Source organism: Drosophila yakuba, chromosome 2L, assembly GCF_016746365.2.
Source record: "Drosophila yakuba strain Tai18E2 chromosome 2L, Prin_Dyak_Tai18E2_2.1, whole genome shotgun sequence".
NCBI classification, from domain to species: Eukaryota; Metazoa; Arthropoda; class Insecta; order Diptera; family Drosophilidae; genus Drosophila; species Drosophila yakuba.
Window position 1 is genome coordinate 2188221 of NC_052527.2, and position 26691 is coordinate 2214911.

The 26691-nt window shown below is 42.9% G+C and overlaps 2 protein-coding genes across 3 annotated transcripts; one reads left to right on the forward strand and one right to left on the reverse strand.

Moving 5' to 3' along the window:
• On the forward strand, window positions 1–1406 carry LOC6526509. 2 transcript variants are annotated; one of them, XM_015197934.2, is made up of 2 exons: window positions 1–318; window positions 369–1406. In XM_015197934.2, exon 2 carries the CDS (start codon window positions 390–392, stop codon window positions 861–863), a length of 474 nt encoding a protein of 157 aa, XP_015053420.1. In that variant the 5' UTR covers window positions 1–318; window positions 369–389; the 3' UTR covers window positions 864–1406. The 2 variants fall into 2 exon arrangements, with proteins under 2 accessions (XP_015053420.1, XP_002087620.1); XM_002087584.3 differs by having other exon boundaries at window positions 383–1406.
• On the reverse strand, window positions 1405–26231 carry LOC6526510 (ets DNA-binding protein pokkuri). Its single transcript, XM_002087585.4, has 4 exons — window positions 25300–26231; window positions 3880–5156; window positions 3026–3812; window positions 1405–2960 (listed from the first exon to the last, which is right to left on the reverse strand). The coding sequence occupies exons 2-4, from the start codon at window positions 5063–5065 to the stop codon at window positions 2720–2722; spliced, it is 2214 nt and encodes a 737-aa protein (XP_002087621.1). The 5' UTR covers window positions 5066–5156; window positions 25300–26231; the 3' UTR covers window positions 1405–2719.
• Window positions 26232–26691: the final 460 nt, after the last annotated feature.

Sequence of the window (26691 nt, forward strand, 5' to 3'; positions counted from 1 at the left end):
TTTAATCATGTAGCCTATTTGTTTGTTTTGCGAGTTGTCACAACGTTCCTGATATAAAACTCGAAAATAGGTATTTTTCAGAATTTTCCTGGAATTGGACTTTAAGCCATCTGCCTTCAAAAGCACTTGCACCTGGCTTATTAGGGTTAGCAAGATTAGCGGCCGAATAGGCTGAATAACGCTAGGATCAATAAAATTCGCGATATATCTGCTTAAGTAGGATCCTACCTGGCTTTTGCCTAAGGTTACTTATTAGGGCAACTGGGATTACCGGCCAATTGGTAGGTAGAGCGCAAAGGGCGGGCGGTCCATAACCAGGTAAATCTTTGTGATATATAAACTTTGCGCTGAGACCAGCAGGACATCAGTTCCTTCTCGACAGTCCAATCATGAAGTACCGCATGTTGAACAAACGCAAGCAGGCGACTCCCTCGCCAGTGAGACAATCCGACACAGAAGACGTGTCCATGGCCAACCACAGTGCTCTGGAACTGGAGGCAGCTGCTGCACTCTTGTTGCTCCGCTACCAATATGATCGGCAAGTGTGCAACAACATTATATCCTACACGGAGTCCTGTTCTCCGACTCCACCGCCGGCAGTTGCCGATAACACGACGCCAAAGGATCAGACTGTTCGTCCGCCAGTCGCCAGTCAGCCGTTGAAGAAACGCTCCATACCATCGCACCTACTCAGGAGATCCCTGACACCGGCCAAATCCGAGACTTCGGTGAGCAACAAGTCGATAGTCAAGGCCAAAACAAGGACTCCAATTCCCAGTAAAGAGCGCAACTGCAACAGGTCCTTGCTCAAGTCCTGCAGAAATATGATTCGTGAGTTTTTGGACAATCAGGAGCTTATCTAAACAAAGTTAAACTACGTGTCCAAGGATAACCGCCTGAAACCGATTCTACATTTTTAAATTTAATCAAATCAAGATTTTAGAAATCTTCGCTAAAAACGCCACAGTGAATTGCACAATAGCAGAAAAGAGCAATCAATGAATTTTTAAAAACGATGTAGCCCAGTAAATGACAATCCCACTTAAGGCCCAAGAGAGATAAAGCCGATCCTTGGGATCTTGGATTTCACTTTTCAATTTATTTATTGCATATAAATTTGTTTCCTTTTTTTTATACATATATAAATTATGTATTGATCGAAAGATAACGTTTTCAATGGAAGAACAGGTATTGTGGCGACACTAGAGTGCTAATTATTAGCTATTGGCGGTGTTTAAACTTAAGGCGTACGAAAAACAAATAGAAAATTATCTTTACCGTAGATCTACACAATAATTAATAATTACAGTTGCACTACAGGCTAAATGTATGAACGTGCATTGATGATATCTCTTCCTAACTCTGTTCACTCCGTTTAATGTAATTAATAAAGTGCTTCAAATGTACATTTTCTATTGTTTCATTGTTTCTTTTAGCTGGTGAGTGGGTGGTTGTGGGCGGCGGGTGGTGGGAGAGTGGTGGTAAGATCGTAAGCGGTTTTACAAACTAAAGTTGTTAATGCTTAAATGAACACCTTCATTTGCTGCTACTGCTGCTGGGCTGCCATTTGATTGCAGCCACTTAAACTAACGTACAAATAATAATAATAAAAATAAGAGCAATAGAAAACTAATGTGTATACATATATGCTTGTATCATTGCTATGTTAAAATGGAAGCCAATGTTTTTCTATCCGTATTTCTTGTTGCAGTGTATCTAGGGCTAGGGGCTCAATTGAAATTGAATTTTGAAAGCTCTGTTTTCTGGCTGATCTTGAAGCAAGAGCAGCCCCATCCTCGCATGAAGGATCGCAAAACTGTTTCAGCTTCGCTTTATGGAGCTGCTCCATTTTCGTTCGCATTCAGCCAATGTGAATCAAAGATAATTCTGTTGTTATCACAAGAAATCAATTTGTCTTGTTGTATACAAAAACTCTTTCTATGCTGATTTGTATATTAATTAACAATTTCGACAACAATTCAAATTTCATATTTCCTTCACTTTCTTTCGATTTTAACAATGTTTGTTTTTGTTTTTTGTTCTTTTTTTTTCATAAATTTGAAACCATTGTTGAGGCAACATTTGTAAAGCTCAAAGGTGGCAACACTTACGGTCTAAGCTACTGGCTAGTTTATACTCCTTATTCGCTACTCATTACTTATATGATTGGTTATGGTTAGGCATATTTTTGTTTGTTTGATAAATGTAGAAATTGGCACATAATCGAAGGCTGCGCTGCGCCGGCTCAAGAAATCTACTTACAAGAACGAAATTACATGCACTCTGCGTTCGCTTAGCTTAGCTTAATAAATACGCTTGATGTATAAAATAAATGTATGTATGATTGTGTGTTTGTTTATGCAGATGTGATTTCTATATACAGAAAGTTGAACAGGACACCCGCAAAGAAAGCATAAAACAGCAGAATATCAAATTTCGTGTAAGGAAGAAGTACAAGCTTGTTTTCTTATTTCCTTATGAAATTTCGAAATGAAATTGCTACAAATTCTCCAAAAATCAGTTATCCGTTTCGTTTGCATTCTAAGCGACCCATCCTAACCGAAAGGCATCCAGATTTATATCCAGCAGAGTGTCTGTCTATGTGCCTGTGCGCTTGTTGTGCTGGTCCCATTTTATTTAGCTCAGGTAATGTTGTGTGTGTTCAGGAGGGAGTGGAAGATGGAAGTAGTGCGGTGATTGTCTCAGGACACTTTTCCTCCTACTGCTGCATATGTCGGAAGGAGTCCTCCGACTCTCCGCCATTGCAATCGCTTTCCATGGGCACTGGCTGTGCTTGTTCACTGGCCTGGTCCATGGGCCTGGGTGAGCTGCTGGCATTGGAGGCGCCTCCCTGGTGGTCTTCGTGCTTGGGGGATTGTCCCGCTGGCGAAGAGGCTACCTGGTGTTCGTTGTACCGTATTAACTTGATGGTCGTCAGGCCGTCAGCGTTGCGAATGAGTCTGCAGAGCGAAAGCTTGATTAGCCAAATGATTTTAATATGTAATATTAATAGCAATTCACTTACGGATAACAGTCCTCGTTGCTGGTAGCAGTGCTCTTGCTGCTCACACTGAGGTCCGTGGGCTTCAGATCCTCGCCAGCGCTTTCCGAACCCGATCCCGAACCATTCTCCAATTTTAGGGGATGGAACTGGAACTTGTCGGGTCCTCCAACAGCGGATGGGGTGTTCAGGGCAGGGGAATTGGGTGGCGGACCAGCTGCCGCCGCCGAAAGGTAGTGGAAGGCTCCATTGATGGCGTGCATGAAGAGCGGCGATGTGGGTGGTGGACCGTAGGCCGCAGCAGCCGCTGCTGCCACCGCTGCAACGGCGGGCAGGCTCATTGGACCATTCCGCGAGGCGGGACGCGGTGGCGATTGATGTTGTTGCTGCTGGGACTGCTGCTGCTGCTGGGTATTCCAGTTCTGGCCAGCAGGACTTCCAGGTGCCTGACTGCTGCCCTGTGGCATTGATGGGCTGCCGCCGTTGCCATTCGCCGGTGTCGATTGACGCAAGAGCGATATATTCTTGATGTTCTTCAGCTCCGTGGGATTGCGCAGAAACTGATAGCAATGTCGCTCGCCCTGCACTTTGCGCAGTATGTTTACCCTGTAGTAATAACGCAGGGCACGCGACATCTTGTCGTAATTCATGGACAGATGGTTCTTCTGGATGCCCCACAACTTGGCCAGCCCGGCGGGATCAACGATCTTGAAGACTCCCGTATCGCGGCACTTCCAGGCTATCAGATCGCTGTACTTCTGGTTGCGATCGTTCAGCAGCTGTTGCAAAAAGTCCCACAGCAGGCGGCCATCTGCAATAAACAAATAAGAATAGAGGTTAGTCCTTGTTTGGGTAAACAACTTCACTTAACAACTTACTTGTATTAGGCTCAGAATTCTCGGGGAAGAACTCCCTCTTTGCTTTGTACATATAACTGGGCGTGGTCGGTGCGGAGATGGATCCTCCAGCAGGGGTCACAACTGGACCAGCAGTATTATCCAGGGTCAGCTTCTGGGGCAATTGTTGTTGCTGCTGCTGTTGCTGCTGCTGCAACTGGTGCTGCTGCGCCTGAGCAGCTACTGCGGCCACGGCAGCAGCTTGTTGCTGCTGCTGCTGTTGTTGCTGCTGTGACCATGAGTTCACAAAACTATTCGTGAGCTGTTGCGTCCAATTGGGCTTAATATCTTTCAGTATGGGTGTTCCTGGCGGACTGGCCGTGCTGTAGGAGAGTGGTGCTGGTGGCAACTTGCTCACGCCACCACTGGTCTCAGAGTACTCCTCATCGGAATCAGAGTGATTACTGCTGGCACTGCTAATACCCTTCATGGGCATAATGTTTGGCTGGGAGCCATTGCTGCCGGTGCTGCTGGCACTCGACGATGTGGCATTGCTGGTGTTTGTGGCTCCTCCTGCAGCTGGTGCTGGTCCTCCTGCCGATCCTGGTGCTCCTCCAGTGGCTCCTCCATTTTGGTAAGGTGCCTGTGGTGGACTACTCGCCTGGGAATCCACTGAGGGTGGAGGACTCAGCGTAACCGAGTTCGGCGCCATGAAATGGTGACCTGCTAGACTGTGAGCAGAGCTGTGGAAGGGACTGTTCTCCGGAGGAGCATTCAGCGGTGGCCACGTGGGCGTCGGCGGATGGCTGTGCGGCGACAGGGGATAACGACTGGTGGGCGTCACTGGACTGTTGGGCAGATGCCACTGCATCATGTGGGACTCTATGATCAACATCTGCAGCACATTGTGGAGCACATCTCCTGCCCCAGGACACCTGTGACCGAAGTCCGCTCGTGTCAGCAAGCACAGCGCCTTGCCGTTCATTTGGAAGAGATCAAAATCGAGTTTGGGGAGATCGAATTCGCGGACGCAGAACCGCAGGAAGACAAGCACATCCTCGCGGCTCCAGAGGCGCGGATCGGAAGGCAGGGATGGGGGCAGTTGTGTCTTAAGCTCCGCCAGCTGGCTGGACGGCGCCGGAGGACAGCGCCACAGCACATCGCTCCAGATGCCGGGATTCAGCGAGTTCAATGATAACTGTACTGGGAGCATTTTCATTTTGGACATGCAGCCACAGTGTGTAAGGAAATGTCCTGGTCAGCGGATCCGTATCAGTGGGTTAGTGGAAGCCACTGGAATTGCTTTTAAGCGGCGTTATCTAAAAATGAATAAGATACAAAGTTTGACATCAGTTAAGTGGCATAAGTAGGCATTAGATATATAGTTATATATGTACAAGGAATTCCATTTTTAGTGTAAGCGATTAAAAGAGTAATGTGAGTAATTGGTATCACGCTGGAATAATATTTACAACATTTTTATCTTTATTTTAGACATTATTGTGAGTAATCCATGTAAATGTTGGCCATCGTGAATCACATCGATTCAAAGCACTCTAAATTTAATTATTCTTTAGGCTGACTTTTTGTTGTATTATTTGATCCTTTTGAATGTGTATTAGGACACGTTTATAAATGTTTAAGGCACTATAACTCATGCACTATACATTTCTTCACAGCGCCATTTGAATCATTTAGAGAGAAACTTTTGTTTATTTTAAATGCTGGGTAAAGCAGATATGGAAAACTACCACGGATTCGGGCACGGATGCCAAACACACGGTTCCTCTGGCGGTACAAAGTTCACTACTGAGTAATATTCAACGCAAAAGGATGTGGCCAATGGATGTTGTTGATCACTCGTCGACACACTTCCGCCAGAGAAATATCTAAGCGGACACATCACCTAGTAGGGAACGGGGACGGGTAGTAGGTAGGGGTAGCCAGTGTATCCCGCTCCCAGACGCCACACATACCGATCCGATGCGATCCGGTCCGATTCGATCCGTCAACGGGAGCGAGCGGGAGAGCGACACTCAGACAGACATTCGCATTCCAACCAAATCAGATTTCTTCATAATCGTCGCGGGGCAGCCGATGGACGGAGGATGAAATAAACAAATAATATATCTCTTCGATGCCGACGCACGAACAACAAAAACAACAGAAGCAACAGAAACGCGACCGAACGATCTATTTGCGCGTGTGAGCGTGATGGTACAGCGATATATGGCATATAGCGGGCAAGCGCATCCGAACACTACTTGGCGCAAACTGGCGGCGGGATCTCGATCTCGGAGAGCGCAGAGCGTGACTCACTGGCAGCGGCAGAGGCTGAGACTGAGGCGGAGACTGAGACCGGGGCAGCGCAGCAGAGGATCAGGCAGCGGCAGAGGTCTGGACCGGACCTCTCTCGCTCTTCCTCTTCGATATCTCCGCTCAGCGGGCATCTTCGGCGGCAGCGGCAACGGCAACGGCAGAAGCAGCAGCAGCAGCGGGATCGCCAGCAACACACCCCCGCAGCGACCGAGACGCAGGCAGACGAGAGGGGAAGAGCAAGAGCGAGAGAAGATCGTTCCAAAAAAAAAAGGTTCAACCACAACGAACTGGGGAATGCGCTACCCCGAGAAAAAGTAAAACCCGTCACATAGGCACTTGTATTGTTGAATTAAAAATGTGTCTAACTTTGATTTCACGTACCATTGCTGTATTCTTACTGATTACTAGCTTTTTATTGCATGCCAATCTAAGCCTACCTCGTGTACATGCCCAACAATTGGCGCCCAATGTGGGGCCCAACCTTAAGTCCCATTTAGGCGCTTCCGCTATCATATCCGGATACTTAACATAATAACAGTTGACAATTCACACCTCGACAAAAGAAATTCGTAAATAATGAAATTTCCTCAACCTTGGTTTCAATTTCACTTCCTGGTGATATTTTGAAAGCAGTGATAGATGTGGCCAAAGAATAAAAATAAATCTTGAAAAGTGTAAAGTAACGTGATGAGAAACCTTTCAGATAAACTATAGGAGTTTGAATTTTAGCTGAGGTTCCTAGAGCATTTCTTAGTCGCCAAAGCAAAAGCGGACGGCAGCTTTTTAATTGTAAATTTCTCAATATGGTAATTTCCACCAAAAATGTGTGATGTCTTCGGGTGTATGCGTGTGCATGGGCGGCGGTACACTGCCGTTCCGGATGTGTACAAACCGATCGCAGACACACAAAAACCGAAAGACGTATACACACATGGCGGTGGTGATCATTTGCTGTAAAGATTTCAACATAAGCGAATGTATTGATGGCACACGGAGAGGGGCGAAAGGGGGGGCGCGGCCGAGTCGAACGTCTCTCGAAACTTGAAAGCCGTGCCCATTGCCCACTCTCGTATCTTGCTGCAGCAGCAGCAAACGGAAGTGCACATTCCAAGCAGCAAACCCGTTTCCAAAAGCAGCAGCCGGAGAAGAGGGAGTGGGATGGGAGCGACCCGTGTTGGAGAAAGACGCTGCTGCGATGGGGCAACTAATAAATCCGCCAGTGGGTAAGGAGAGCAGCAAGTCTCAGTCGGTGGATCGAAATGATGATGAAGAGTTGGGCAGCTTGCCGAGAAGGTGTAGCATCAGCTAAAGATGGTGGACCCTATCCACAGACAATTGATCGAAAATATCAAAACCATGGTTTTTTCTTTAAATGTTAGGACCTCAGATCGTTGGTGCTAGTTAGTCGTCCTCTGCTGTACTTATTCCCACTTATAGCCGGACCAGACGTTTTCGCTGCACACATGTTCAGATTTATCTCGCATCTCTCCTCACCGACTGGGATCCGACTGCGACTGCCTCGCTCTCCCGAAAGAAACTTCCTCATTCTCCGGGAAGCGCTTTCAACAAGTGAGCGCTGCCGAGTGCGCCAGAAAGGGAGGGCAAGAACAAGAAATATTTGTGGCGGCGTTGGGGAAAAATGAGGGGAGGAGGGTTTGGGGCGGAGGATGATGGCGATGATGATGAGGATGATAATAATCGCCTTGAATATTTTATTGTGCATGTAGAGGGCTTAGAGGGGGTCTATCCGATCCACAAACGATCCGATCTATTTGTTTTTGAAGAGAGCTAGAGGTAAATGCTGATGCCCCGCCGCTGATTGTGCACACTCCACATACAGGCACACACCACACTCACACTCACACCAGTACGATCCTACGTGTTATTTCGGTTGCCACAACACATGGTTGAGTTTTCACTAAAATAAAATCATATATTCTAGTGCACACATGTTCCGCAGCACCAGCAACAGCAATACAAAATAAATAAACATTCGGCTAAAAGTTCGAGTCGGTGGCACGTAGTAAAATGACAAATGAATGCTCATCAGCCAGCAACAGAAACACAAAAAAAAAAAAAGAAAAGGAAGGCAGGGCAGCAAGCCCAGGAAAAGGCAGAGTTGGGGAAGTTCACTGAGAAAAATGTAAATAGCTGATTTGGGTCATGAGCAAGATCACAAGATTTGGCGCCCACCGTGGGACATTACGTACAGAGGCACAAGTCCAGAGGATTCTATATGGAATGGTAAATTACTGATTTCTCTCAGTGCATCACGTCTTCTCACGCACGCAATAAGAGTATAAAGAATATTTCTAAATCTCGACACAGGAGGCGCGGCAGAGAAGAATCCGAAACGAGCAGCATTCAGTCACCTCTCCCTCTCTGGCACAACTCGAAATCAAGTCAGGCACACAGGTAGTTCAAAATCAGAGGTAAGGTATGCGAGCGATCTGGAACCGGTTTCAACGGAAATTACAAACGAAAATTATAAAACGATCAGTTTAGAAAAAGAAAGAAACAAATGCCTGGGGGAGTGGAAGGAAAGCTGGAAAACCAAAAACAAGCAAATGGGTTAAAGAATGCCATGAGCTCTTTTTCTACGAGTATTATTGGCAATGTTTCCGTTTTTGGCGAAGAGAAAAGATTTCCAAGGAGGAGGAGGATGAGGTTTTCGTGTGTGGGATCGTGGGATCGGAAATGCTAGAAAATGGGACATGAGAGATCTAAAAGGCGGATAAGGAAGTCGAGGAGCTAAGTGTTCCTATAGCAGCGAATGGAAAGGATTATGTGGGACAGCAATCAGATAAGATACGTTAAACGTTCATACCAGCTTGGATTTTTGCACTATTATTCCTATCTGGTGTACGAAATCTTTGCCGTTTTCTTGAATAATTTCAATGTGAGAAGAAATCTTTTTGATATTGCTCAGGATTAACCAGTGCAGCCTTCTAATAATATTAAGTGAAAAGTGGCATCCTGCTCGTATATCACTTATAATACAGCACCACACAGTGCTTCCCTAGCGCTTAGCCGCTTAAGACGACACTCAAATGGCATTTGTGATCGGCACTCCTAGACGCAGCTGGAATTCCAGCTTGCCAAGTGAATCACCCGACTGAGTGCCGTGCAGGAGTTGAACGTTAATGAGTAATTTCCGCAGGCGCATCCTCTCCTCGCTGGACCCCCGCCACGTCTCCCCGCCCCGCTGCCCAGCAGACACTGGGTGCATCAAGTGCTGCGCAGTAAGAACGATGGGAAAATAAGAAAATCTGATAGCCAGAAATGTCGGGGAAAAGGAACCGAACCCGAAGAGAGACAGAAGCGACAGCAGCCATGGCGCATTAAGATTAACGGCTCAGTGTTCGATCGAAGGGAAGGTGCGAGAAAGAGAGAGTCAGAGGGATGCTGTCTCCCTTTCTACACTGAAAAAACCTTTCGAGTAATGTTGAAAACATGTATTTTCATTGCTATTTTCAATCCATTTATGGTAGTTTATTCGTTTCTTGTTTTCCTATCCTATTCCAATTACCAACTGCCACATTTCTCTCAGTGTGCCGATCAGGTAGAAGAGCAGCAATGAGGAAATGCGTCCGTCCTTCCCCTACCTGATCAGCACTTTGCTTTACATCTTGTAGGACTTCTTGGAAACCGGGCTACGGATCTCCTTGAAGCCCATCAAAGAATGGAGTGAAGTAACTGAAAGGAAGAATGACGAGGCATGTGGTGCCTATGGTGGTGGTGCTCATACACATAGTGGTGGTGCTGCTGTCGTTGACATTTGATCTCTTTTATGAGGTCTTTCTTCAGCGAGCTCAAGTGCAGCATCGTTTTTGTTTATCTCGTCTTTTTTTTTTGTTGAGCTGGTGTTTTCATTCTGGCCCTAAATCAACCCCTAAAGCCAAGGGATTTGACCCTAGTCCGCAAATTGTGTGTAATTCAATGAGTTTTCTTGGGGTTCGGTTCTCAGTTCGATTCATATCGATCAAGGTAGGTATATACCTATATGATGTTCTTTTGACAGCCAGATGTAAGGTAATCTGGGCATTCACTTAGCCAATAAAGAGCTTTGATATAAAGGCCGATAGAAAAAGTATGGTTTCTTTAACAATGCAATAAACCATAAAATATCTAGGGTTTGTGTTTCATATCAATAAGAAAAGATCAACAGTCACAATTACTTCTAGAGGTAGCTGCTAGCTAATCAATAAAACTGTAATGGTGTCACATTTGCAATTCCCCGATCTCTACAGGCTTTCGAGCAATCAATGAGCTATGATGAGTAATGTTGGAGGTTCACTTGGGGTTCGAGTTCATGTGGTTCCTATAGATGTGTTTACTTTCTGCACGTGTATTTCAGGCTCGGATATTGCCATTTGTGTCTGTGTGCCCGCTCATATCAAATACTCAATTAATAAGCATAAAAAAGATATTCAAAATTCGAAATAGCTAAGTCAACGACCTGCTTTGCTTTTATAACTGCTCGGCGCTCAACACTCGTCGCCGTATATATTTAAGAAACAGCAACAACGCTCGTAACTCTTGATTTACCTTAGCCCCCTTTGTCCTCCCATTACCCCCCCTTTTTTCAACGCTTTTAGACGCTGCTGAGCGTGCATAACAAGCGCGTGAGCGTATCGTGTTTGCTATTTGTGTTTGCCCTCGCTTGGCTGTATTGGTATGTTGGTACAAAAAAAAAAGGTAAGAAAAAAATATAAATAAAAAACGCCAATTCCGGGTTCTTCTTCGCAACACAAAACGGCGAAAAAAAATATATAGAGAAAAAGTATGCGAAGCAGCGGGGGAAATAAAGCCAAATGTCTGCGGTTCATTTTCTGTCTAGATCGTCAGTTTGTGTGCTCAGCTTCGCGAGCCGCAGGCGCTTTTCTTTTGTTTTATTGTTATTTCTTCGGTCACTTTTCAAGCCTGCCTTCAAGCCCTCAAACCACAAGGGAGGCTCAAAGCTCAAGCTCAAGCAAATCAATCATCGTTACGCACTTTTTTTGGGAAGCTTAAACCCGATCTCAAGTCGAGCCAGACTTTAAGCCTTGCGGTAGCTGTAAATGAAGAAAGAAAGGAGGGCCACGGGCGTTCTTTCACCTAAAGCTTTCTTGGGTCTTTAGAATACAGTGATCTCTAGAGAGCAAGAACCTGCAGATCTGATCGATAGTTATCTAGGCCTGTAGAAACTTAAACCAGCGACTGCTCGTCTACTAATTATGTTCAGGGAACACAAGAGCTTCAAAAACTGCTTTCGCACTTTTGAAAACTATAAATCGAAATAGTTCTTACCACTGTAGTTTTCTCTTTTGATCAGGCGACAAGATCTGGCCAACATTAAAGTCTTCCTCCACCTCTTCTCCAGCTTTACCCCCGAGCTCCGCTGTTTTGCTCGATCGGAAAGAGAGGTGTAGAAAAATGGAAGAGAGATGGCGAGATCCACAGCTGCTGGAGGCGTTACGTGACGTGTTTGTTCTAATGTAGCTCAAACCTCGGCTTCAAGTCTTTGTTTTTTTCTATTTTTCTTATTTTCTAGCATTTTTTTTGTGGAACTCTTTCTGCTGCCTCATTGTTCATCTTTATGTGCTCGTCGGGACTGCGAAGGGGCAAAGAGATGGACTGCCTAATGATATCAAACGTTCGATAACCTCTTCGAGTTTCTTATAAATATGCAAACTCGAAGCACAGCACAAACAACACACACCACCTCTGCTATGCTGATCATTCTCATGACTACGGAGATATGCGACTTCATAAAGAGCATTGGAACAATCGGAAAACAAAGGGCGCAAAAGCACAGCATCATCATTACGATCATTATCATAATGCTTATGATCGAATCGGTAGCTAACTACCTAGGAATAAAAAGAACCACAGAAATCGAGAGGGGGAGAAACGCTAGAGATCTCCAGTCAGATATTTCATTTCCATACGATGGATGAGTTCATCAAACGCCCAGACAAGAGCTCAGAATCATTCTTGTTTTTGCTCTCAGAAGTTGTTGTTGATGATGGCGAGTTTTAGATGCACTGAGGGAAAACAAAATTCATTGAATTTCTAGGTCACAGTTTTGCCCATAATAACACACAGTAACTACAAACAATAGTGATAGCACAATTTTGTTCTGTGTACACATAGTGTTTGCTAGTGAGGAGCTGGATACTCATAGACCTAGACCGCATCAACCGCATCATTTGTGCCCATTACATTCAATTAGTCGCATCTGCGTTTTTGTTTCAACTCTTTGCGATTTTCTCGCACTTGCATCAATCTTCCCCGCCCCTCCACCTCCTCCTCCTCCTCGTCCACAATGCTTTTCCTGCCCACCATCCTAACTTAATAAGGCACTCATCAACATCATCATCATCATTGTTGGACTGCTGCCTGCAGCAAGAATTTAATGTTTGCCCCTTATACCGAAAGGGGTTGCCAACAAGGAGCAGCAAAAAGGGGGCAGTGGACATCTCATGTGCGTCTCTTTGGCTTGGGGTCGGGGTCAGTACGGGTTCAATTGAGTTGGTTGACATGAGTAGCTTCCGTGTTTGAAGACCACAAAATACTCTTGAGCAGAGTTTACATGACTCAACTGAGAAAACGTTGTCATTATGTGGGTGGTTAGTAAGGGTATTAAACTATTTCATTTCACAAGTCAACATTTCCGAAGAGCATCACTAAACCACCCACAAGCCACCCATCAACACAATCTTCTGGCGGCTCTTCGGCTGAAGAACACTAAAGGAACCTTGTCCATCAAGCTGATAAGATCCAAAGTCGCAGTTAGCTGAGTCCCAGTTCCAGTTCCAGATCCCGTCCTCGACGCACACCTGCTGCGGAGGCCTTTGGCGCTTCACATGGCGATATATATCTGTTAACTAGGATTACTTGTTGTCTTGGGTGTCGCTGCTCTGATAAAGACCAACAGAAATAGACAGAACACATAAAAGATACAACATGTTCCGCTATCCGCTGTCGCACACTTCCACCATAATGTTTATATGTATTATGAAATGTTTACGATTTGCTTGAGTTTCAGTAAGTTCATAACAAATATGCCCCCTCCGCAGATAAGATAACGCATAGATACATAGAGCAATCTGACTTGACTCGACTTCAGTTCAGTCGTTCGCTTCGGACTCCCCTTCACTTTTTATGGCTCGCGACTGACTTCCCATCGAAGAAAGACTTTTAGCGACTTCCTGCTCCGATGGTTTGCCTATTGATCGGCCTGATCTTCCAGCTTCCTGTGGGCAATTGGATCGGGCTCCAGCGTAATGCAACCTAGCTGAGTCGCATACACTGCGATAAAATTCATTCTAAGTTAAAATAAGACCGTTAATCAGTTAGTGGGAGTGCGAAGTAGAAATTTCAACTTATTAGGTGGATTTTTGGTTTATTCATTCATATGGAAAACTCCATATCTATTCCATTCCATCCACACTCAGCAAAACTTCATGTTTCTAAAATATGGTTAATGCCCCATCCACAATATGTTCGCTGCATAATTAAAACATAACCATCGAAACCGATTTTAAAAAACTATTGAAATGGCAGTATTTTTCTTGATAGTACCGAACCAATTGTGAATAGTATTATCTATTTTAATTGATGGTCTTTAACTGAACTAATCTGGAACGTTTTTAATTGATACATCAATATGTTAACCACCAGCAAGCTCTGTTTTCCCGCAGTCGTTTTCCAGCTTATTGCCGATTTGATTGTGGATTTATTGGCCAGTTTAATATATACACCAAAAGGATAATGGCGATCAAGCTGAATTTGTTCGTCGCTTTTCTGATGATTTACATATATTATTTCACAGAGGTAACAAGTTGTTTTAACTGACAAGCCATCTTTAAAAAAGCTGTTTTTAGGTTTATTCCCGATTGGAAGTTACAAACATACAGTGCGAGTCGCTAGATAAAGACTTTGCTTTAATTGAATATTGTTTTCTGAAATCTGTGAACCGATCCTACAAATATATTTCAATTAAAGCAAACCTACTACAGCCACCCGTAACCAAAGTTAAGGTAATATACCATTATATTATAGCGAGTAAAATAAGCGAGTAATAATATTCTTCAATTCAGTTGCATTTTGGACTTTATCAACGTTTAAATGGCTATAAACCTTTTCTCTACAATATTACTTTTGACGCGTGCAAATTCCTAAAATCGCCAAAATCCAATCCAGTTGCTCTTTATTTTTACAATTTTTACAAAGATTATTCCAACATGAAACACCCTTGTCCCTTTGACGTAGGTATACCCGAAGTTTAATAATATGAATATTCAATATTATATTTTTTTTAGCATGATATTATCCTCGATAAGTTGCCATATGATAAAATAAATAATATGGTAACCAAAATACTGCCCTTTCCGGAAGGAAATTATATGTTTGAAGCAGACTGGATAGCCTACGACATTCCTCGAGCTGTAACTAAGATCTATCTCTCACTTACTTCATAAGAATGATGATATGTAAAACAATCTTTGTAAAACTATTACATTTCAATAAACCTAGCTGAGTCGCATACACTGCGATAAAATTCATTCTAAGTTAAAATAAGACCGTTAATCAGTTAGTGGGAGTGCGAAGTAGAAATTTCAACGGGTTAGGTAGATTTTTGGTTTATTCATTCATATGGAAAACTCCATATCTATTCCATTCCATCCACACTCACTAAAACTTCATGTTTCTAAAATATGGTTAATGCCCCATCCCCAATATGTTCGCTGCATAATTAAAGCATAACCATCGAAACAGATTTTAAAAAACTATTGAAATGGCAGTATTTTTCTTGATAGTACCGAACCAATTGTAAATAGTATTATCTATTTTAATTGATGGTCTTTAACTGAACTAATCTGGAACGTTTTTAATTGATACATGAATATGTTAACCACCAGCAAGCTCTGTTTTCCCGCAGTCGTTTTCCAGCTTATTGCCAATTTATTGGCCAGTTTAATATATACACCAAAAGGATAATGGCGATCAAGCTGAATTTGTTCGTCGCTTTTCTGATGATTTACATATATTATATAACAGAGGTAACAAATTGTTATAACAGACAAGCCATCTTTAAAAGAACTACTTTTAGGTTTATTCCCGATTGGAAGTTACAAACATACAATGCAAGTCTCTAGATAAAGACTTTGCTTTAATTGAAAATTGTTTTCTGAAATCTGTGAACCGATCTTACAAATATATTTCAATTAAAGTAAACCTTCTTCAGAAACCCGTAACCAATGTTAAGGTAATGTATTACAAATATCTCATTATATTTTAGCGATTAAAATAAGCTAATATTCTTTAATTCAGGTGCATTTTGGTCTTTATCAACGTTTAAATGGCTATAAACCCTTTCTCTACAATATTACTCTTGACGCGTGCAAGTTCCTAAAATCGCCAAAATCCAATCCAGTTGCTCTTTATTTTTACAATTATTTCAAAAATTTTTCCAACATGCAACACCCTTGTCCCTATGACGTAGGTATACCCGAAGTTTATTAAGTAAATATTCATATTATATTTTTTTAGCATGATATTATCGTCGATAAGATGTCATATGATAGTATAAATAATATGGCAACCAAAGTACTGCCCTTTCCGGAAGGAAATTATATGTTTGAAACAGACTGGATATCCTACGGCATTCGTCGAGCTGTAGTTAAGCTATATTCCTCACTTACTACATATTGATGATATGTAAAACAATCTTTGTAAAACTATTACATTTCAATAATAAACAAGAGAGAACACGTGCAATATAGAATTGCTCGATCGCTTCAAACTTTCTTTCACGTTAACGATCATAGTCCCAATTTTTCTATGTGCAATAAGTGACTGCTAGCTGACTCGATCCGATCGCCCGTCCATTTCTTCTGTTTTTTTTTTTGTGCACACAATCTGGTCGGGTATCTAAACCGGTAGTTAGTATTTGCACTAGTAATCAAGCACATACATAGCCAACATCTAGGCATGCATGGCGAAGCCGCTTCCTCCGTCCGCTGCCCCGCACTTGGAGCCAAAGAACTTTGACGATCGCGCTTCGCATCTTAATTACAGAGGAGAACGAGCTGAAAAAAAATAGCGAAGAAAAAAAAAACAAAGCCGAGAGCTAGTAGCCGGCCAAACCTGAATTGTAAAAACGTTCTAAGCGAACTGAACTCAACCGAACCGAACTGAACTTAACCGAGCTGGTCGGTTGGGGAACGTTTAAAGCGTCGTCGTGGAAAGACACTTAATAAATGCGGAAGCGGATGTTCGAAGCTACAGAAAACAGAAACAGAGAGACGCTGACGCTTGTCTATAATCACAATCTGGTTCCAAGACGCAGGGAACAGGGAAATGCAAAAAAATCAGCGATCGTATGAAGAGTAAGTGCGCGTAAGCTAATACCATACGTCGTCCATGCCACAGGTTGTGAGCATCTACGTCAAGTCCAAGTCCACTGAGGAACAGCAGGAATATCATCATCACCATCATCATTATGACCATCGCTCACTTCCTCCGACAGTTCGATGGTGGGAATCCAAAGCATGTAATCGCTGATGATGTGTAATACACGAGCTAATGCTCTAAAGCGTGTTCAGGAAATTGGCCATATCTTTAAACGATTAGGCGGGGGGACTTTGGAAAAGGGCGGCACACGAATTATTGATTAAGAGAAGAGCTTTACAAACATCATAAGAAGCGATTAGAAACGGAACCGGATTGCAGATAAGAGGGTAAAGCCAGTACTCCATGCCAACTATCAATTGAAGTGCGAAGCAGCGAAAGGAACCATTTCCTTGAAAACGTATAAATGCTGCTTTTCACAGGAAAATGAAATTCGCATGATTCTAATCTATTCACTAGCTGGAAATGCCATATTCCCTAGAAACGATGCGATGTAAAGCTCTCCAGCACCCGAACCTATTGAGTTTTAATCAAGGAAACAAGTAGTATCAAGAAATCAGCTGCATTCTAAGGCACTAGGAAGGTGGCGGGTTTAGGAGCACTTCCTCAAGTGCCACAACTAATTTGACTTTGGTTTCCAGGCGGAATTTTCTGACTGCACTTCGATAGTTTGGCTTCTTGCTGTTCTAGGAGAGCTGATTAGCAGGCGAGCGCGCATTTTGAAAAGGCTTGTCCAGAGATTGTTTTCACCCAAGCCCACAATAGCGATGATAATTATATGAACGCACATACAAATACTCGTATGGGGACGAGAAGAGGCGAAAGCTTGAAACTTGAAGCTTGATAAGCACGGACAATGGCATGGGAGTGAGTGAGTGAGTGTGGACACAATAATAATAAACAATTGCTGACTATGCCGCAAGTTGCTCTGCTCTTAAGTAGCCACTAAAACGTGGCAAACCGACCTAATGAGATAAAAAGTACCACCGACAAAGAGCACTCGGCGCACGAGACAACAAGAGGAATACCCAGAATCTGGCAATCCAAGAACTAACAATTGTAATAGACAGAGCCCTCTAAGATCTGGGGATCTCTTGAGGTTGCTGCGCATTGCCGGCGGCCAAGAACTCATTTAAGCTGCTGCTAATTATGAATTTGGCGACAATAGAGGAGCAGCGAAGCAGCGGAGCAGAGTGCTCCATCTGCTGCCCGGGAATCCGAGTCGGAATCTCCGTTTCTGTTTCTGTTACCAGCTCCTTCAACAACGTTGCGCTACGTGCTGTTCGTGTCAATTTTGTTGTTTGTTTTAATTCGTGTTTGCCTTACTTGGAAAATTATAATATAATCTCCTGCTTGACTCGGACCCCACCCCACCCCATCCCACTCCATCTCATCCCATTCCATACCCTCATTTGTGGGTTCATCTCATCTGGCCCGAGGATATTTTCGAGGCTGTCGTTTCATTTGACACTTGGTCCGCAGACAGGGCGGCGTTCGCTTGAAAATTTCTCAACTGTAATTCCAGTATTAATAAAACAATTTGGGCTTAGGTGCTGCTGGAGGAGATGAGGCGTAGGAAGAGGATTCCTTGCCACTTGAGCAGAGACTCTGACTTCCTTGAGTACGAAAAAGAGAACTGCCAAGTGGACTTTGATGTAAAATGAGTTCTTAGATGAACTCTTTCTATAGTAAGCCGACTTCCCTGGACTGGGAACACTTAGATCTTTTGAATAACTATTAAGCAAAGCTCTTTTCCTAATATTAATGTTTTATGACTTACAAATTTTGTTCAGGAGATCCCGATAGGAGATTATGTATAGAATAGTTTAGTTACCTGAAAGTAAACAAAAGAAATAACATGATTAGTTAGTTATATTTAAAAACACTAAAATAAGTGATATAATAAATAATGCAAATGAATCGTCTATTTCAGAATGCCCCACTTTACCCCTTTCGACCTTGGAAACGAACCCTATTTATATTCTTCGGTTCAGCCATTGCGTGAACGCATTTTGAAGTGCTGCCCTGACCAAAGGAGCCATAAAATAATTTCAAAACTCGTATCTCTGCGTATCAAGGTGTAAATAATTGAACAGCCCAATATTCTCGCCCCAACAACAACTGCAATCATTATAATAACACTTGTGAATACCACCATGCGATATGATTAAACAAAAAACGGAAAGCAACAAAAAAGCCAAAAACAAAAAACTAAATACTTTTGTTTTGCTGCTTCTTTTCTTTCTCTCCTCGTTTTTCGATTGTATGTGTGCCTAGATAGGAATTGTGTAGAAGTGTAATAAAAATAAATAAATTATAGCAAAAACAAAGGCGAAAGAAAAGGGTAATGGTAAATGTGACATGGATTGCGACTGATTACTGTATCAATTAAGACCGAAAAAAAAGAAACAAAAAACAAACAAGAAAACGAGAACCACCCACTCGAGCGCATAGCAAAAGCGTAAATTCTTGTACTGCCGTCATTTCCGGTTCCCCAAACTTCCCCACTTCCCCCAGCACCCCAACAAAGACCACTCACTGTATCGAAAACACATTTTTGGAACCTCCCGCTCCCTTGGATTCCTTCCTGTTCGTTCGCCCACCTGACTTTGGTTCCGAGCCGCTTTCCACTTTCCTTATCAGTCAGCGCCAACTGATTACACGCAAACGCACACCTGTTGGCACATACATATTACTACCAATGCACGCAGAGTTTACCAACTAGTGGGTCCCAAAAAAAAAGGAATTTCGGGCAGCGTTATCTGTGCTATCGGCTCCGAAATCAAATTGATTTATGAAAGATTTGCCAAAATTTCGGTTTCGATTTAAACAAACAAAAAATAGTAATGAAAGTGGAAAGTACCCTCGCAGCTAGAAATACGGAATCAATAGGCCATAATACCAATACCAAAATGGTAGAAATCTATTCCAAATTAAGAACGCTTTCAAAAACAACCTCCTTTTGTGCACTTCTCGTGCACAATTCATTGCAAGTGTGGCACAATAACTAGCTAAATTTCCTCTTCGCTGCCCGCTGAGTCTTGAAGTAGGCAATCCGGAGGATGACGAGAATGAGAATGCGGCTCCTCACCAGCTGCATTGTTCTCAGTGGAGGGCCTGCTGTTTCGAACACCGCCCCTCCCCCCCGTTGCACTTCTCTTCCTTCTTCCGCCTTTTGAATGCAATTTCCTTGAAGTGCCAAATGCCAAAACTCCATTGTGCGTCGCTGTTGTTTCCTCGGGTCAAGTCGAGGGGTCGATTCAGGTCGGGATCATATCGAGAGCTGGTCGCTTTGCCAGGGGTCGTTAGAGGCTGAGAGGCTAAGAGGGTCGCACAGTTAGGGTCTCGAGAGTGACAATTATTGCCGGTGACCACCCACAAAGTTGCGAACCTGTTCCGCTTTCAACTCAGCTCATTGTTGTAGGTCCAACAGGTAGGTTAAAGGTGATGGTACGGATTTGATTTCCAACAGGTAGTGGTTTTTTTCTTTTAGCCATTGATTTGGGTTTGCCTACATGCTCTTCATTTGAGTCATAATCCAGATAATCGCAATACCACAAAAATATTTTAATTGCACATTTGGATAAGCGAGTTTTTAAAGAGGGGCATTTATTGTAAATTGAGGATAAATAACTTGGTATTGTTACTTTTTTTCTTCTATCTCTATTATATCGTAGTTTTTCTCAGTGTTCCCATACTTAATTTATCAGTTCCGTAGAGTTACAGTTACCCTTTGTATTAGATAAAGACTGTAATGGACAATCGTCGGTGGGTAAGTGTGACGTAGTAAGGGTCGCCTCAAGTATCTCTTGTTACCAGGCCATAAAACTTGGGTGTGTAACTCTCGTACCCCCCGGTAGCCCGTCTCTTTCTTGCAGCTCGAGGTTTTCCTTGTTGCCTCGTTGTCTCTGGGTTTTATCTCTTATAGCGATAGACAAGCGTTACGGATACTTCCTTTTTGGCGTTACGCCATCAGCTTAGGCTAGGTGCACCCGAAACTGTTACGTTATCCACCACGCAATTCCCCCCTATGGGGCCAGGGGGTTCCATGCCCACTCCCCCCTACTCCACCCATGGGAGTTCAATAAGAAGAAAGAAGGAAAATTACCTAATTGTGTTGCATCGACAGACGACGACGACGACTTAAAAGCGACTTTCCACAACATTACTCCACTTCTTGCTTGATGTACTTTTGCCCCCCTTTTCCACCCACTACCCCTTTAGACGCCCCTTCCCCTTTTCCGTATGTGTGCCAAAAGGAAAATGTGCCACAAACTGCTGAAAATGCGGCGAATATTTGTGTTGTTTGTGTGTTTTGGCTTTTTCTGTTTGTTGCTTCGCTTCGTTCGCTTCTTTCTCCCCCTCCCTCTCCCGCTCTATCTCCTTCTCTCCCTCACCCGTTCAGTGTAGTTAGATAATAGCAAGTCACCGTTAAAGCACCAAAGTCGAGTTGAGCGGAGTATTATAACTCAAGCAAGACTTCCTATATTTTGAAACACGTTACGTTCGTAACATAATTCACACAACAGGTTACTCAGACAGCGAAAGAGACGGGTGCAGGCCAGGGCGATAGAGACAGCACCATCGCACTAGTGGAGTAATACGAGTATTAGTGTACTAGGTTTTAGTCGGATTTCGGTGCGGGCAGAAAGGCAGAAATTGGGAAACATCGGGAAATGATGATCGTGAGAAAAGATTGCGGGAACTTGTCAGAAGTCCAAGATGAATGGGTCGCTCGATGGGCGGAGATTTGCCAGTGCGGAGCTTAGTAGATTGCATCGGAAACTTGCGGATATATTTTCAGCAAATATTCCAGTAATATTATTTGTAATAACTTTATTATCCAACTTTTCTCATTTTAAATGTATTCCTAAAAGTGAGTAATTTTGTATCCTATATTTTTCACATATTTCAATTTTAGATGATGCCATTTTACTGTTTAGCTTTGCATTTTTTGACTGCACAAATAACTTGTAATTTCTCTGGAAAACAAAATGATTCATTATCTGAAAGCTGGCCTTATTCCAGGCATGATCTCATTGGAACAACAATATCAAATTTTTTTCTGAGCAACAACTATAGATATTTCCACTAACCACATCCTTAAAGGCAAATTCTAGAGGAAATTCCCGAAACTCGCCCACTGTAGCCAATGATATGAGACAGCCTGAGCTGAGTGAAAGAGAGGCAAGTGCTGTGTTTATATTTTACCGCTTTTAATGGCAAATTCGCACGATCGTTGATTGGAGTGCTGCTGTGGTTGCTGTTGCTGCTGCTTTTCTCGCCTGCCTTTTGCACTACTTTCTTTATTTCTTTTGCGAATTTGAGACGCGACGTAATGGAAGCTGGCTGCATTTATGGCAAATTCAGGTTAGTGTGATTTCGTTGCACTATAAAATGGGTTACAATGGGATGTATAGTACGCACAAGTGGTTCGTTCGCCGCTTTTTAAATGCAAATGTACAAAAACAGCGGCCAACAACAATAGCAACATCTGCTGCGCGATAGCAACAATATACGACTGTTCATATGCATGTATAGATATGTTTTAATGCATCTTTGTATGTAAATGTGTGCAATTCGTATTGAATGCAAGCTTCCGCATGCAAGTTACACCAACAAACGCAAGCGAAATAGAAGAAAAGGAAGCAATGTAGCAAGAAGAAGAAAAACAACTAAAGCATTCGCCTAACAACAAAAGCGAACAGAAAGGAAAGACAAGAAGAAGACCACAACAAAAAACACACACCCAGGCATTGATACATATACATTTATGGGTTTATCAGTGTGTAAGTTACTCGGCGACGTTCTCAGAGACCTTAACCCTTAAGTGACCCTAATATGATTAATTGAGGCTTGTGGTTACCATATCTTTATTATTTGTTATTTATTTGTGTATGAAAGTACTGAATACGAGCTGAGCAGTATTTACAAAATAAAAAAAAAACAACTGCGATAATCCCGAAATCGTATGTACATTTGTTTCTGGTTCTATTCGCTAATAGTTGGCCCTTCCGAAGAACTTGTCATGTCGTTTTCTTACCGACTGGAAAAAGTGAGCGACACACACTCACACACATGCACTTTTTGCTTGCTCGGCATTTTGTGTTAATATCTCAGCCGCTTTAAGGCGTTTTTTTATTGTTGTTTTTGCTGCTGCTGCTTGGCGTTTTCTTCCTCTTCCCTTCATTATTTTGCCGCCGCAAGTTGTTGTTGATTTGATGTTGTTGTACGGGTTGGCTGTGATTCGCACGTGTGAGTGCGAGTGAGTCAGTTGCTGAACCACTGTGTTTGTGTGTGTGAGTAAGAGGGAATAGGTCGATGTTTTCTTGTTTCCATCTCCCTCAGTCCCCCCACACTCTTTTTCCCCACGATCAACAGTTTTTATACCTGTTTGCTTTGCTCCTCCATCCTTCTCTTTTCTTGCGATCGCCGCCTGTCTCCCTCCCGCTTACACTTTTGACCCGCTCTCTTCCGTGCACTTGCCGTGCTCTTTCTCTTACGTCGTTTGTCTTTCGCCCCACACAAACACACACACACAGCCGCACACATTCACCCATTCCCCATTACGTTGTTTCTTTTTGTTGGGAGCAATGCGGAAGTGAATTTAATTTATTGTATTTACGCTGCTTTTGCCGCTTTTCTGCCGCCGGCTGGTCACCAGGCCAAGTCTCTAGGGGCTTGGCGAAGGGGGAGCGGGGAAAGAGAGAACCAGGAAAGGAAAACCGCCAAGCGAAATCGCAGCTTCTACAAGTTTTATTTCGTTTTCCGCTAATTGAAGAGAGAAACTGTTTATTTTTGAGAAACCAATCTTAATACATCCGTGCGCACAGTCGTAAGCAGGTTAATAGGTACAGATAAATGGAATGACATTGCGTTATAAACCTATTTACTATCCTAGGATTTTGTTTACTTTTTATTTATTATATGTGATTACCGATAAGATATTAAAAGGTAATAGTACTTTCCATTCTTTTTTTTTTAATTTTAAAAGTGACTTGCTGTATCACCTTTAAATTTGTTCCCACTGATAAGGAAGTATTCCTTTTCCCGGGAGCTATTTTTTTTGTCGCAAACAGTGCGAGTGTTTGTTTTATACATAATGAAATTTATTGGCGAGAATTTATTCTGCGCTCGTCAAAAAAAAACAAAAACTAAAATAACGGAGGTGGCGCACGATCAGGTGTGTGTCTAGTTCGCACCCCCCACCGCCACCTCCTGAAATCACCTACACATACATATGCATATATGTACCTTATAGCTGCGGCAGAAGCAGGAACTGTTTGGCTGATTTGTTCGACGTCGTCGGTCGGCAAAGGCAAATAAATAAACACAATTCTGCTGGCTGTTTTACTTTTTTTTTTATATATGCATACTATATGAACATATATATGCACATATGTATGTACATAAGGCTTTATGGCAGTGTGGGTATTTCTTTTCGCCATAGCGCCCCGGCGATAAGATTTCGCTGACGCTTGCCAGAGTCGCCGGAGTCACCCTAATTGGAGCTCAACGCTCCGCTTTTGTTTCACTTCACTTCCATAGAAAAGTGCATGCAACAAGAGACTCGTGAACCGAACAGAAAGAACCATTCCGAAAGCCCGCTTCTATACCATATAGTATACAGCATATAGCATATAGCGCATAGCACACCGATATGCATTCCAATAATTACCGTTTCCATCATTTTCGAGGCGGAAAACTCGGGACTGGCCAATATGATGCAACGGGCATTACGAAAAGCCCCTATGTACATATGTAGGTACCGTAATGTGAAGTGAAATGTGAATAGAAGAGGCTATTTTCCAGGTGAATCGATCTCGTTCGTATCGTAGAATGGTAGGAAATCGGTGGAGCGTGCCGTGCATACAATGCAAGTCAAGACAGTAGGCTTGGGAAGAGAAATTACTATCATATCATATTGTTGCTAGACTGAGCCATTTGCATAGTTAATAATTCAGCAGAAACTTGACTGTAAGAAATATCTAATCATATTTGAAGAAGACATGGAACAGGTTTTGCACAATAGTTCAACATACAACAAATTAAGCGCAGCAATCAGATAACGAAACAATAATTAAACTATAAAACCACACCCAAAGATCCCCATTAAATTGTAACTCGTAATATTTAAACAAGCCCCAATGAAAACGCCACAATCAGATCCACTGAACAGCCAAATAAATCAACTAAAACCTTAGATAAACCGTACTTGCCGAGTCTTCTGCCATCTCAAATGTGTGTAGTACGAACCAAATATAGCCCAACTTATCTGTTTACACGTGTAGATCCCACAAATTGTTGACCTCAACCAGAGACCAAAACCCAGACATGGAGCGAAGTGGGGAAGTCATATGCAGTAGATAACCAAAGGCAGATTAAGGTGGAGCAATTATTTATCAGCTGCTTCAGACAAGACACTTTTCTGTTTTCATGACCATTGTGACGTAGTTATGGGAAATACATGTACCAAAAGATGGTGTTTTAACCAATTCGTAAAAAAGCAACCACGACAATGGGTTGATACAAGGGTAATGTCTGTTAACACCGATTAAAGGTAATTCTTTAATGGCTTTGCACGCTTAAGAATATAAAAGAACTCCAGACATTGTGAGAATCATTGTGCTTACATATTGAGACAAAAAAAATGTATTTATTTTTGGCACTCTTTTCTGCTTTGATTTTAAAAAGGATTTACTTAACAGTCTGCAATAAAAGTATTAAAATGCGAAAGTTTCTTACCTGTTTGCTCCACTGTGCACTGTGGTTACGTACTGTAAGGTGAGTGAGTGATTTCGTCTGTTTGCGTTGGGCTTCGGATTCGATTCTTGAGCTTTTTTAGCGACAGAAGCAACGCGGAAGCGGATATGTCCAGATCCCAGAATGCTTTAGCTTTTGCTTCGCTTTCTTGTTTTTTTGTTTTTGGTTTTGTTTCTGTTAATTCGATGTTGTTCTTGTTGTTATCTGCTGATGACGAAGAGGGCGTCGCGCCAAGTTGCCATTGTTGTTTGTGTTGCTGTTTCCTTTTGGTGGGGGGTCGCCGAGTGGGCGGTGGTTGTGTGCTTTTGGGGCTAATCCTGGCTCTCTGTTTTTGTTTTTGTTTTCGCTTCGTTCTGCGACGAATGCCAGCCGCAAAGCAGAGCAAATAAACAAGAAGAAGGCGAAGTCAAGCGTTTTTACTTCCGCCGCCGCCTTAGCAGCACGCACACACAAGCAGACGCGGGCACACAAACGCACACGCACACTGTAAGACACTCACGCGATGCACTTGCACTCTGGCGTTTTGTTCGTGTATTTGTTGTTGTACTTTGGCATTTCCTCTTTCGTCTTCCTTTTCACTTTTGCTTGCACTTCTTGTTGCGTTGCTTTGCTCTCGCTGCTGTTGTTTTTGTTGCTGTTGTTGTTGTTGCTGTCGCTCTTGTTTATTTCTTATTTCCGTTTCGCGCACATCCACACTCTCGCACTCCGGGCAAAGTAAACACACACCGAGTTAAGTTGGCTGCGGGAAGAACCGTTCGTTTACTCAACGCCGCGCACGAATTAAATTCTATTAATTGTGAATTAATCAATTTAAAACATATTAGTTTGCCATTTACAGCAGAATGTCTAGTTGCTTTCAGGAGCGACTCGTCAACACGTCCGCCCAGCACGGCAGTTTCTGGCGTTTTGACTGCCGATTCGATTTCGATTCGAACAGGCGGCGAGCAACGCAGTCGGCGCATGCGCACAGCAGAGAAGAGAGAGCCAGTGAGAGAGAGAGGGAGAGAGAGTGCGAGAGGAGAGACATTTAAAACAGCAAAAATAGTTAAAAAAGAACTGGCGCCTCGCTGAGAATACGAAAATAAGATAATTATTTAAGGAAGTCGCGCTTTGATCCGTTTTAGCGCCCAAGATTTATATCTTAAATCGGAGCTGTATTTCGCGGTACAGTGAAGCCTCGATGCCAGTTATATAGAAACATATGTAGCTTAAGTTTACTGTTTAAACGATTTATTTACGCTCTACTCCGCGTTATTTATAAATATTTACAAATAATCGCATAACAGAGTTTGTTAGACTTGCATGCGCCACAAAATTTGAATTCCGGAATTATTTCACAATTATCGCAATTAACATTCGTATTTTATTTTCGTA

Excerpts from the sequence above, each read along its gene's own strand:
- LOC6526510 (XM_002087585.4), bottom strand. The coding sequence starts at position 5,065 with ATGTCCAAAATGAAAATGCTCCCAGTACAGTTATCATTGAACTCGCTG. Across the intron at positions 3,813-3,879 it reads GAATTCTGAGCCTAATACAA|ATGGCCGCCTGCTGTGGGAC; the intron begins GTAAGTTGTTAA and ends TGTTTATTGCAG. Across the intron at positions 2,961-3,025 it reads AGCAACGAGGACTGTTATCC|ACTCATTCGCAACGCTGACG; the intron begins GTAAGTGAATTG and ends TTCGCTCTGCAG.
- LOC6526509 (XM_015197934.2), top strand. The coding sequence starts at position 390 with ATGAAGTACCGCATGTTGAACAAACGCAAGCAGGCGACTCCCTCGCCA.